The sequence below is a fragment of the Electrona antarctica genome, assembly GCF_951216825.1.
Source record: "Electrona antarctica genome assembly, chromosome: 12".
Taxonomy (NCBI): Eukaryota; Metazoa; Chordata; class Actinopteri; order Myctophiformes; family Myctophidae; genus Electrona; species Electrona antarctica.
In genome coordinates, this window is record NC_136793.1 from 8,551,382 (window position 1) to 8,562,340 (window position 10,959).

At 48.5% G+C, this 10,959-nt stretch overlaps 1 protein-coding gene across 1 annotated transcript in view; it reads left to right on the top strand.

The window, feature by feature from the left end:
* The window catches only part of trpm3 (transient receptor potential cation channel, subfamily M, member 3), a gene marked incomplete at both ends in the record, with an annotated part of 426,331 nt that extends 415,991 nt beyond the window's left edge, over window positions 1-10,340 (top strand). Inside the window, 5 exons of the mRNA XM_079516029.1 lie at window positions 161-293; window positions 2,863-3,034; window positions 4,959-5,335; window positions 8,954-9,488; window positions 9,522-10,340. Of these exons, the coding sequence (XP_079372155.1) occupies window positions 161-293; window positions 2,863-3,034; window positions 4,959-5,335; window positions 8,954-9,488; window positions 9,522-10,340 (2,036 nt within the window). The remainder of the gene's footprint in view (window positions 1-160; window positions 294-2,862; window positions 3,035-4,958; window positions 5,336-8,953; window positions 9,489-9,521) is intronic.
* Window positions 10,341-10,959: the final 619 nt, after the last annotated feature.

Here is a 10,959-nt window from a genome sequence, read left to right on the forward strand (position 1 = left end):
ATGTCGTTACACACCGCATCTCCACTAGCTAAAGAGTGCTGGGTTGCGCTCCAAAAATAGCTGATCTAGTAGATCAGCTATTTTTTGTCCAAAAGTGTCCTCTTTCGGGATTTCAGCCCCTGCGTCTGTAACACTCTCTGCACGTCCCTGTTTGCCGCAGAGCTCTTCATCACGGAGGACGAGCTGAAGAAGGTGCACGACTTCGAGGAGCAGTGCATCGAGGAGTACTTCAGGGAGAAGGACGACCGCTTCAACTCCTCCAATGACGAGCGGATACGAGTCACCTCGGAGAGGTACAGGTCACACGTATTATTTATATATTATTATACGAGTCACCTCGGAGAGGTACAGGTCACACGTATTATTTATATATTATTATACGAGTCACCTTGGAGAGGTACAGGTCACACGTATTATTTATATATTATTATACGAGTCACCTCGGAGAGGTACAGGTCACACGTATTATTTATATATTATTATACGAGTCACCTTGGAGAGGTACAGGTCACACGTATTATTTATATATTATTATACGAGTCACCTCGGAGAGGTACAGGTCACACGTATTATTTATATATTATTATACGAGTCACCTCGGAGAGGTACAGGACAGGTCACACGTATTATTTCAATAGTCTGACCACACCTGGGTGTCTTGTTACAGTAATGATAACTCCATAGAGACACATACAAAACAGGACAAGTACAAAACCCACGGCACTCCATCTTTAAGATAACAATTTAGCCGATAGCTGAAACTGATACCATATGGTCTGGAAACCAGACGAATCTGCCACAGGGAAAACAATCCCTGGGCAGATTGGTCTGGCACTCCTCAGTTTGAATGACATTTCGCTCACCCCAGAGTTGTGGGTGACCAATCAGAGCCCATAGCTATTCAAAGTGAGATTTTCTTTTGCCGTGACGTTTGAATCTGTTTGTATTAAACCACCCCATGGAAATAAATCTCCCACACCGACGTTCCAGCGTCAGCAGACTCAGCAACTGATCGTAGATCCTTGTGGTTTGTTTATTATAGGGCTGTCAGTTCACCTCTATAATCCAATTCGAATTTCATTGCTTCATTATTTGTAATTTTCGAAAATATTCGAATATTTACATTGTTTATTTTAGGTCATTATAGCCTACTGAAAAACACCTCTATACACAGAATATCAAGTTTTGTATGCACGTTCTGTCCACTAGAGGGCCCCCCCATCCAAACGCAAAAGCTATTTTTTCAACATGACATGGTTTGCACGGAAAAATAATAATAATGTTTCATTAGTCAGTCTATCATGGACGGGACAACTCCAGACTCCAGATCACCAGCAATAGAGCAATTGTTTCTCTATTTTAACAGAAAGCTTGGCTATCAGATGAACAGGCCAGTAATGCATAGTCTGCAGACAACGTTTTCTCTTGATGTTATTTTCCCGTCCACCTTTTACTCATCACCGCGTTCGGAAATAGCGCACTGACTGCACTGTGCAATGCAAACTAATAGGCGAGTGCTCTCCTGTCCAGTGCGATATTTCCGAACGTAAATGTTCCCCTGTTCCCTGTTGTTATCTTGAGCCTCTGCCTTGTTTGTTTACACGTGTGCTGCTGCAGTGTTGCTTCCTGCTTTAGTCTGACTCACGCCCAGCGGCAGCTATCCCACTTGATAGAGTGAGGACGTAACGAAAGCACCGCCCCCTGCTATAACTCTAGTCTGGAAGGCGAGAAGCGGCCAGACCGATTCAACAGCGGTAGATTCGTTATTCAATACATTAAGCCAGCGGATAAAATAAAATATAAAACAAAATAAAAATATAAAATAGAATTAATAAATGATAAAAGCTCCATTCGAATGGCAATTTTACAATTTTAGCTTTCGAATATATATATATTTTTTAATATTCGAATTTCTTTCATATTGTGAAATTCGTTCTGACAGCCCTAGTTTATTAGCAGAGTTCAACCTATAGACGCCTTAACAGACGACGTCACACTGATTAGCAACAGCATGCGAGCGCATACCGGCAGCACAAGAACCCTGCCTCTCATATAAGATGCAATGGAAAAGTTCTAACTGCACTCATGTGTAAAAATCACACTTTCAGATGTTGTTTTTCTCCCAGTGTAGAGGAAGAATGATTAGGATTTGTATTGTATTCTCTCACTCTTGAAATATATAATCTATTGGTTTCTGTTGTGTGTAAACAATAATAGAAATTCAAATCAGTTGTCCTCAAAACCACACCTCCAGTCGCTGTCATAAGAATGGGAGGTGCGCTCATGATCACCGCAGCAGAGCCTATTTGTCCATGGCTGCACGTGCACCTGCAGCCCATCAAGTATAATTTATGCTTCGTCCCGCGATCTTGTCGCGCATGCAGACCTCTACGCTCACAACAGTCGCATCCGCGATGCGATGTGAGCTTGTATATCAGCTGTTCTCTGTGTGCAACACTGTTGCGCTTTGAAGTATAAATGTCTCCTATAGGGTGCATCTCACTAGCCAACACACAAGAGGAGGTTGAATGAACTGAAACCAGCGCTCCCCAAAACAACAGGTTTGGAGATCTGTTGGGAATTGATTACATGAAACAGTCACCCGTGCGCCCAGTCCCAATGTTTGTAAACAAATAATTGGTCTTCAATGGTCTATAGGCGGGTTTTTCCGGCCACGTATTTTAAGACCTCCATGTAAGTTGTGTGAAGTCCACAAGATGGTCACATATTTCACCAATATCACCATAACACCGCCAGTGAGCGAGTGTGAATGAGAATTGGAATTTGGCTTAAGGTTTCCAAACTCTAAAAAATCTAAATGTGTCTGTCCAAATTAACCCTTTCTCCCGCCCGTCCTCCCAGGGTAGAGAACATGGCCATGCGCCTGGAGGAGGTCAACGAGAGGGAGCACTTCATGAAGGCCTCCCTGCAGACGGTGGACGTCCGCCTGGCCCAGATGGAGGAGCTGATTGGCCGCATCGCCGTGGCGCTGGAGCGTGTGACGGGCGTGGAGCGCGGCGAGGTCGTCAACAAGGTGCTGTAGCGGAAATTCAATATATATTCCTCTTAAACTGTTGATTTGATACTTTGAAGGCCCTTAGTATCATTAACTCATTTGTCGGCAAAATCGCCTTTTGACGCCTGTGTTTTTTTTTCAAAGGCCCGGCTGCCAAAATCGCCTTTGGACGACTATTTTAATATCAATTGATTACGGTGATCAACTGTCCTGTATGCGGTCATAACACTCTGGTAGGGTAGGTACCCTCACAAAATACATGCAGTGATCCTGGTCTCTAAACTGCATCCCCCTGGCCAGCCGGGGGGAAAGGAACTGGTTGGAATAACGTGTTCCTTCCACGTGCTACGTCCAACCAGGGAAACTCCCCCCTGTCAGGTGTAAAGGAGCAACTTGGACACTCGGGCATGAAGGAAGCATGAGTTCATGAGTCTGTTGCTCTCCCCATGTCCCCCATATATGGGGACTAGGTTGGCGGAGGGTGTGTAGAGCCCAGGATCACATTAGATAATTGACACAGGGGTGAAAAAATTGGTTACAAAATCATGGGATAAAAATTATAGTGAAAAAGAATAACACTCTGGTAGCGGTCCGGTGGAAAAAAAACTGTAATGGAAATTTCACTGGCTTTATGCTGTCTATGGGGATGCAGCTTTTTGAACGCTAATATCTCGGATTCTTCTTTTCGGGTCAAGACAAGCACATTTTGTGCCTCATGTCTCAAAACGGTATGATCCTCGTTTACAAAAAGGATGTTTTTGATGGATTAAATGACATTTGCGGCAGCCGTTTAAATAGGGGATTTTTTACTTCCTGACTCGCAGTTTCCAGCCAAAGCGGCTTTCAATCGAAACCCATTGAGTTATATGTGGGGCGCTCTGCACCACTCTGGGTCACCACTAGATGGCGGTCAATGACCGCCATCAACAGAATGTTCCCTGAGGCCAAAGGGGCCAAGTCCGGGGCCAATTGAATTTTTTGGGGCCCTTGAAATGAAATAGTTTGAGAACCACTGACATATAGAAACATAGGTTTTTTCAGAAGACTGTCATGATTTAGAAGACATTTTGTAGAATCTGATCTCAGGTCTAAATTAATTAATTAATGTGCTATAAGCAATAATATGTCAACATTTTAATTACCTTTTTTTTCTACCCGCCAGCAGCGGGTAGAACGCTCCCAAAAAAATACAGTCTCTGTGACACATCTAGGTGCCGCAATCTGCATTCAAAGATGTTCATAGAAGCTTTGTCATTGGTCAAAAGAAAAACCCGGTCGCAATGACTAACCAATCAGGATGCAGACAGGCAAATCAACCAATGACAAAGCTTCTAGGAAAATATTTTTTGGGAGCGTTTTACCCATTGCTGGTCGTCTGAATACCAAAAGAAAAAGTAATTAAAATGTTGACATATTATTGTTTATAGCAGCTTTAAGGGCCTTGCAAACGGGGAGCGATAAAACGCCATTTTCAATGAGACCTGCGTTTTTGCGCGGTGCGACAACGCAAGCGTATTGCGGTCCCGCGAATTTGATGCGTGTGTGCTCATTTCGTGCACGTGCCCGCGACTCACCAGACCTGGATTCTGTTTAGCTTTTTTGAGTGGTGTAAACCACTCCTACAACTGGCTTTGTTAGTCTGTCTGTGCTCAAAAAATGAGCATGGTTGCTATGGTCACCCAGTTCACACGGGTGTGATTTCATTACGTCAGACATTACATCAGACCACAGCTGATCAGTCTATATAAGACCTTACACCACTCAGTTCACACGGGTGTGATTTTTTTTTACGCTTGCGTTGTTGCGCCCCTCTTGAGCAGACCTGGAGGAGACCTGTCGTTGATCCAGGCAACAACGCCTGCGTTCCTCGCTTCACGTTTGAAAGGCCCTTAAATCTGCTCATTCTCTGACCCAAGGGGACGTTTTTCATTTCGTTCCCTAGGTGCGGTCGCGCACCTCGTCCGACTGCACGGACTCTGCGTACGTCCTGCGGCAGGCGGACTGCCCCGGCGACGGGGGGGCGGCGGCCTACATCCTGCGCCAGAGCAGCTTCAACAGCACGGAGGGCAGCAACAACAACAACAACACCGCTAGCGCCGCCTACAGGCTGCACGAGGCCCTGGAGGCCTCGGCGGCCGCGGAGGGGGGCTCCATGTCCCCGCCGTCGCCCACCGCCATGCTCGCCACGCGGACCAGGAGCCACTCCTTCTACCACGGGGGAGGAGGAGGAGGAGGAGGGGGAGGAGGAGTAGGAGGAGGAGGAGGAGGAGGAGGGGGAGGAGGAGGGGGAGGAGGCCGTGGCAGCGAGCGGGCCGAGAGGTATGTATGTACAGGGACGTGAACACATAGACATCAAAGGGGGGCTTCAGCCCCTGCCCTTTTACCCGGCTGTATAAAACAACTGCCCTCTCCAGACCACGAATGCAGCATTTTACTATTAAATGTCCCTCCTCTCCTTTCCATGCCATACCGGAAGGCAGCATTCAGGAGAATATTTATTTTTCTTCCCCGAAGTCTCCTGAACTAATTTGTTTAGAAATGTCGTACACCGGATAAAGAGTGCAGGGTTGTGCCCCCCCCCCCGAAAATAGCTGATCTACAAGCTCTCAATGCGTCGCAGCGCGATGCGTTGGGAGCTTGTAGATCTGCTATTTTCGCTATTTTGGGCCAAAAGTGCCCTCTTAAACGCATTGCAGTGCGACACGTTTTGAGCTTGCTGTTATTTTAATTAAAATTCAGATTTTTGTTTTATTGGAATCCTGAAATGTTTTATTTAATTTCAAATGCCTTTGATTATATTAGTTACCGGTATGTTAAAATAACATTTTAATACTACTCGTTAAGCTTCTAATTTTTAACTGAAGCAATTAAAGCGGGTCATGTTTGCAAATCAATAATATCTCAGTATTCTGATATTAACCTGAGGGCCACATTAAGTGAAGGTGGGGGCCGCATGTGGCCCATGCGAGCGAACAATGAAATCTCATTAGAATACATGTTTTTCAACGAGACTGTCCTCACGTACCGCGAGTGTGCAGCGACGTCACTTCGCCTACCCCTCAAGTGATGTGAGCGCCTACAGAGTGGATAAAAAGAAAGTGATGGGTGCTAATATATTAAAGTCTAACTCATGTTGATTAGGTGATGTAATGGTGATGTAAAACAAACGGTGCAAACACAAACATTAAACGCCCTTACCGATAAAGAGACAATATGACGTAATGAGGTACATTTATGTCGTAAATGTTCTCTTCAATGTCAATGGCGTTTACAAAACACACTCACCAGCATTGCAGCTGAATTGCAAACTGAACTATCCTCTTGCTATCTATCAAAGTTTTTGTTTAATAAAAATCCACCGTAGACCGTGGTTTCTGTCATGACATTCTGTGCTGGCTATTCATTCATTTTCTAAGTGTCTGAGTTCGGAAGCGCTTGTTTTCCATAACGAAACGTCCTGGTGCTGTTGTTGTTGTGATAGCTGGAAATAATTTATTTTCGAAAATAGGAGCTCACAACGCATTGCGATGCGATCTGTTCTTTTGGCATGGCGACGTTGTGCAACAAATAATGTAAGTAAGTGGGTCAATCGGGCTAATCGATTAAGTTGATTATAGAAAATCTGTTTTTGCATCGATTAATTGATAAAAAAAAAGGTATTGAAAAAGAAACATGCTTCTCAATTTTTCAAGTAAAAAAGTAACGCATGGAATAGTCTTTAATTACAAAGAAATTAATCGATAGTTGCAGCCCTAAACGTAAATACCTCAATATAAGACTACGTTTTTGTTTTTCAATGGAAACATCCTAAAAAACTGGGTTGAGATGAGATGTACTTTATTATCCCCACAGGGAAATTGATACGTTACAGCAGGGGTTCTCAACCCGTGGGTCGCGACCCCTCGGGGGGTCGCCAAATTAGTTTGGGGGGTCCCCAAATTATTAAAAACAATTTTTTTGTTTTTTTTCACGATTTTAAAAAAAATAGCAGATCTACAAGCTCGTAGCGCGCCACTCGGTGGCGCGCTATGAGCTTGTAGATCTGCTATTTTTCAATAGCTAAATTATAACATAATGCTTAAAACACCAAAAGGGGTTCCCGCCCAAAATGGGTTAAGGTTATTGTAGTAGTCAATTTATATTGGGGGTCGGGAGGGGGCGGGGCGGGGGTCCCGAGACATTGCCAAAGCATTTCCGGGAGTCCCCGGCCAAAAACTTTGAGAACCCCTGCGTTACAGCAGCATAATGTAAAATGTAAAAAAGAAACAACAGACAAACAGAAAAACACATTGCGGACACGACTGGGCATAATCACAACAAGACCAAAGACTTCAGACACAGGACCATAAGCATTGGGGGAGAAAGTTCTTATAATCTGATGGCGGTTGGCAGAAAGGAGAGTCTATAGAGCGTCGCAGTCCTGCACCCTTTCAAGACGACGCCAGGCCCAGGAAATTAATCCCAATGCATTTTTCCCATAGACATTTCAAAAAGTATTTATTTAAAGACCTTTTAAAAAGCGTTGTACGAAGCCAACTCGAGTCGTGACAAATCATGACAACAAACACAATATTTTGGACCAAACAAATAATTACAAAGAAGAAAAACAACAAAAAGAGTTTTGTAACCTGCCGTTTGTTTGGCCCAAAACATTGTGTTTATTGTCATGATTTGTCACGACAAGAGTTGGCTTTGTCCGCGGCGTAAACGTCTTTAAATAAATACTTTCTGAAAAGTCTATGAAGAAAATTAACGGGGATTTCTTTTCCGGGACTGACTGACTGACTGACTGACTGACTGACTGACTGCAGCCCCTCCATCCTGAGGCCCACCACCACAGAACTGGCCTTCTTTGTGATCTTGTTGAGCTTGTTCAGCTGCCAGGCCTTAATGCCCCCACCACCCCAGCATATACCACTGCATAAAATAGAACGCTGGCTACAACGGACTGATGGTCGTATTATAATCGGGGACTGTAGACTATTTGACATTCAATGTTCTTTTTCCACAAATTTGTCTTGAAAAATGGGGGGTGGTCTTATATATTCTGGACAATACGGTACCTCAGATTCTTCTTCTGACCTTTTTCTTTCCTATGTTGTTGTCCTCCTCGCTCTCCCTCCCCCTCTGTCGCCCCCTCCTGTTTCTTCCAACACACGCTCACTCCCAAAACGGCCTATAGTGACTTCTTGGGACAAATGTGACCAAGCGTCAAACGTGTGACGGGGGCCGGGGCGCCCCCCTGGGGGGGTCATCTGACTGACGACGTCCTGGTGACTTCCGCACTCCAGGAATGCGAAAGTTCGGTTCTCAAAACCAAAAGACGTAAAAAAAAAGGGCCATGAGCCACGAGGCCAGAAGCACCGCCGAGCAGATAGCGAGCCGTCAGGCGAGTTGAATCGCCGTGCCGAGTGTTGTGAAGTCCGTCCGGTTCAGCCGACTTGGTGCCGTTCACGATATGTCCCCGATAGGGATGGAGCTCGACACCCGAGCCCATTACAAACTCGATAACTGTAAGATTTGGACTTATCGAGCCTGTTGTCGAGCATATATAGCGACCCACGGCGTCCTGTTTAAACAATCAAGACAAGAGGCGATAAAGAACTAAATCTAAGAGTGTATTGATGCCTGCCAACCAGCGCTGCCCGAGAAAACGAAATACACCTTTAAATTGACAGTACACACATTAACCAGTTAGGTTTCTTCAATATTGTTTTCCAAAAGTTAAAAGGTCATTTTCCTTCCGTAATGTAGTGCAAGTGATATTTTTTTGGTTACATAAATATGTATTTTCTGTTCATATAGAGCTGAAGAGACACAGAGATTTTTAACTATATATACTATTCATAATATAAATATATAAATGAATAGTATATTAATTTCCGAATATTCATTCGGACGAGTAAACGTATCACTCTGCTCTCTGATCATTCCGAGGTTCTTCAAAGAGCGCTCGCTCAGCCTCCACCGGGCCAACAGCTCGCAGTCGGTGTCGTCCGGCGCCGCCCCCAACAACAAGGAGTCCAATAAGCCCCTCCCCCTGGCGACGCTCTCGGTCTCCCAGCAGCACCGGCCGTCGTCGTGCATCGACATCTACGTCTCGACCACCGAGGAGGAGGAGGGGGCGAGGGGGCTTCCCGTGGCGGCCACCTCCGCCTCCGAGGTCTTCCTGGACCCTCTGCGTCATCGTCGCGTCGCCGCCCCGCCCCTCCGCCGAGACTCCTCCCTGCACTCCGAGATCATGGAGGCGGTGCTGCTGTCTGGAGGGGGGCGGGACTACAGCGGCGCCGGCTCGGAGTTCGAGGACAGCGCGGCGGCCGACCTGTCGTCCCTGCAGTGCTCCGCCCACCTCCTCCCCGACTCCTCCCTGCTGCCGCCCTGGGACATGATGGACCCGTTGTCCCCTCCGGCCTCCGCCAGCCTGATGGAGCGCTCCAAGAGCAGCCGCTACCTCTCCACCACCACCAGCGGCGGCGGCGGGGGAGGAGGAGGTTTGGGGGGCGGAGGAGGAGGAGGAGGTTTGGGGGGAGGAGGAGGAGGTTTGGGAGGAGGAGGAGGCTTCCTGGACGAGCCGTCCAGCCCGCTGGTCAAGTCCCACAGCCTGGTGTTCGCGTCGGGGCGGGGCGGCGGCGAGGTCGGGGGCCCGCTGTTCTGCTATGGCGGGCTGGGGGCCCTAGGGGGCGCCGGCGTGCAGGTGAAGGCGGCCGAGTACACCAGCATCACGGACTGCATCGACACGCGCTGCCTCGTGTCGCCGTACCCGCTTCCCCCGGCCGAGCGCTCGCACTCCCCGGCGGGGGGCCCCGGCGCCCCCGGCGGACACGCCTCCTCCTCCTTCCCCTTCGACAAGCCGCCGCCCCCGCCGCCCGACGCCGGGCGCCACCCGGAGAGGGAGGCGGAGCTAAGCCACACAGATTCCTCGGACGCCGACGAGGACCCCGAGGAGCTGGTCCTCACCGGGGGGGCGGACCCCGACACCCCTCGCCACGGGGGGGGGAGCCTGGGAGGAGGAGGAGTCTGCTCCCCCTTCTCCAGACTGGAGAGAGCCAACAGCTGCTCCTCGGACGACTCCTCCCACCCCTCCTTCGCCCTCGCCCCTCCGCACCACCGCAAGAGCCTGTCGGTGAGCGAGAGGATGGAGAGGGGTGGTGGTGCGGGGGGCCCGGCGGCGGCGGCGGGGGCCGCCAGGAACCCCTTCCTCAGGAGCAAGTCCGGGGCCCGGCCCCCCGCCGCCGAACCGGCCAACACAAGCGACAGCCTGTCCATGAGGAAGCTGGCCACGCCCTCCTCCTTCCGCAGCTTCGACAGACACAACTACACGTGACGGCAGCGAGGGTGTCGGCCGGCGCACTGAGTCACTTAACGCTTTGGGAGGACCCGGCAGGGGGGGGGGGACATTGGAAGGACCCGACAGAGGTCAGAGGTGGACAGAAGGACAGAGGTGGACAGAAGGACAGAGGTGGAGGGCAAAGGGTTGCGAAGGTTGACCGAGAGGAAAGGGTGAAGTTGCCCCATAGATAAGATGGCGATCTCCGGCCACGTTCACAATGTTTCTGGTTTGTTGTGTGACGTTTATCAGAGCGGGGCGGGTTATCAGAGAGGGGCGGGGTTATCAGAGAGGGGCGGGGTTATCAGAGAGGGGCGGGATTATCAGAGTGGGGCGGGGTTATCAGAGAGGGGTGGGGTTATCAGAGAGGTTATCAGAGAGGGGCGGGGTTATCAGAGAGGGGCAGGGTTATTAGAGAGCTTATCAAAGAGGGACGGGGTTATCATAGGGAGGGAGGTTAAGCCGATGCATCGTCGACACTCAGCAGACAACTTCACCCTAGATACAACAGTGATTCCCAACCTGTGGGCCGGGGGCGCCCACTGGTGGGCCGGGGGCATATTGCAAGCGGCGTCCTAAATAATTACTATTTTAATGACTAGATAACATTGATAAT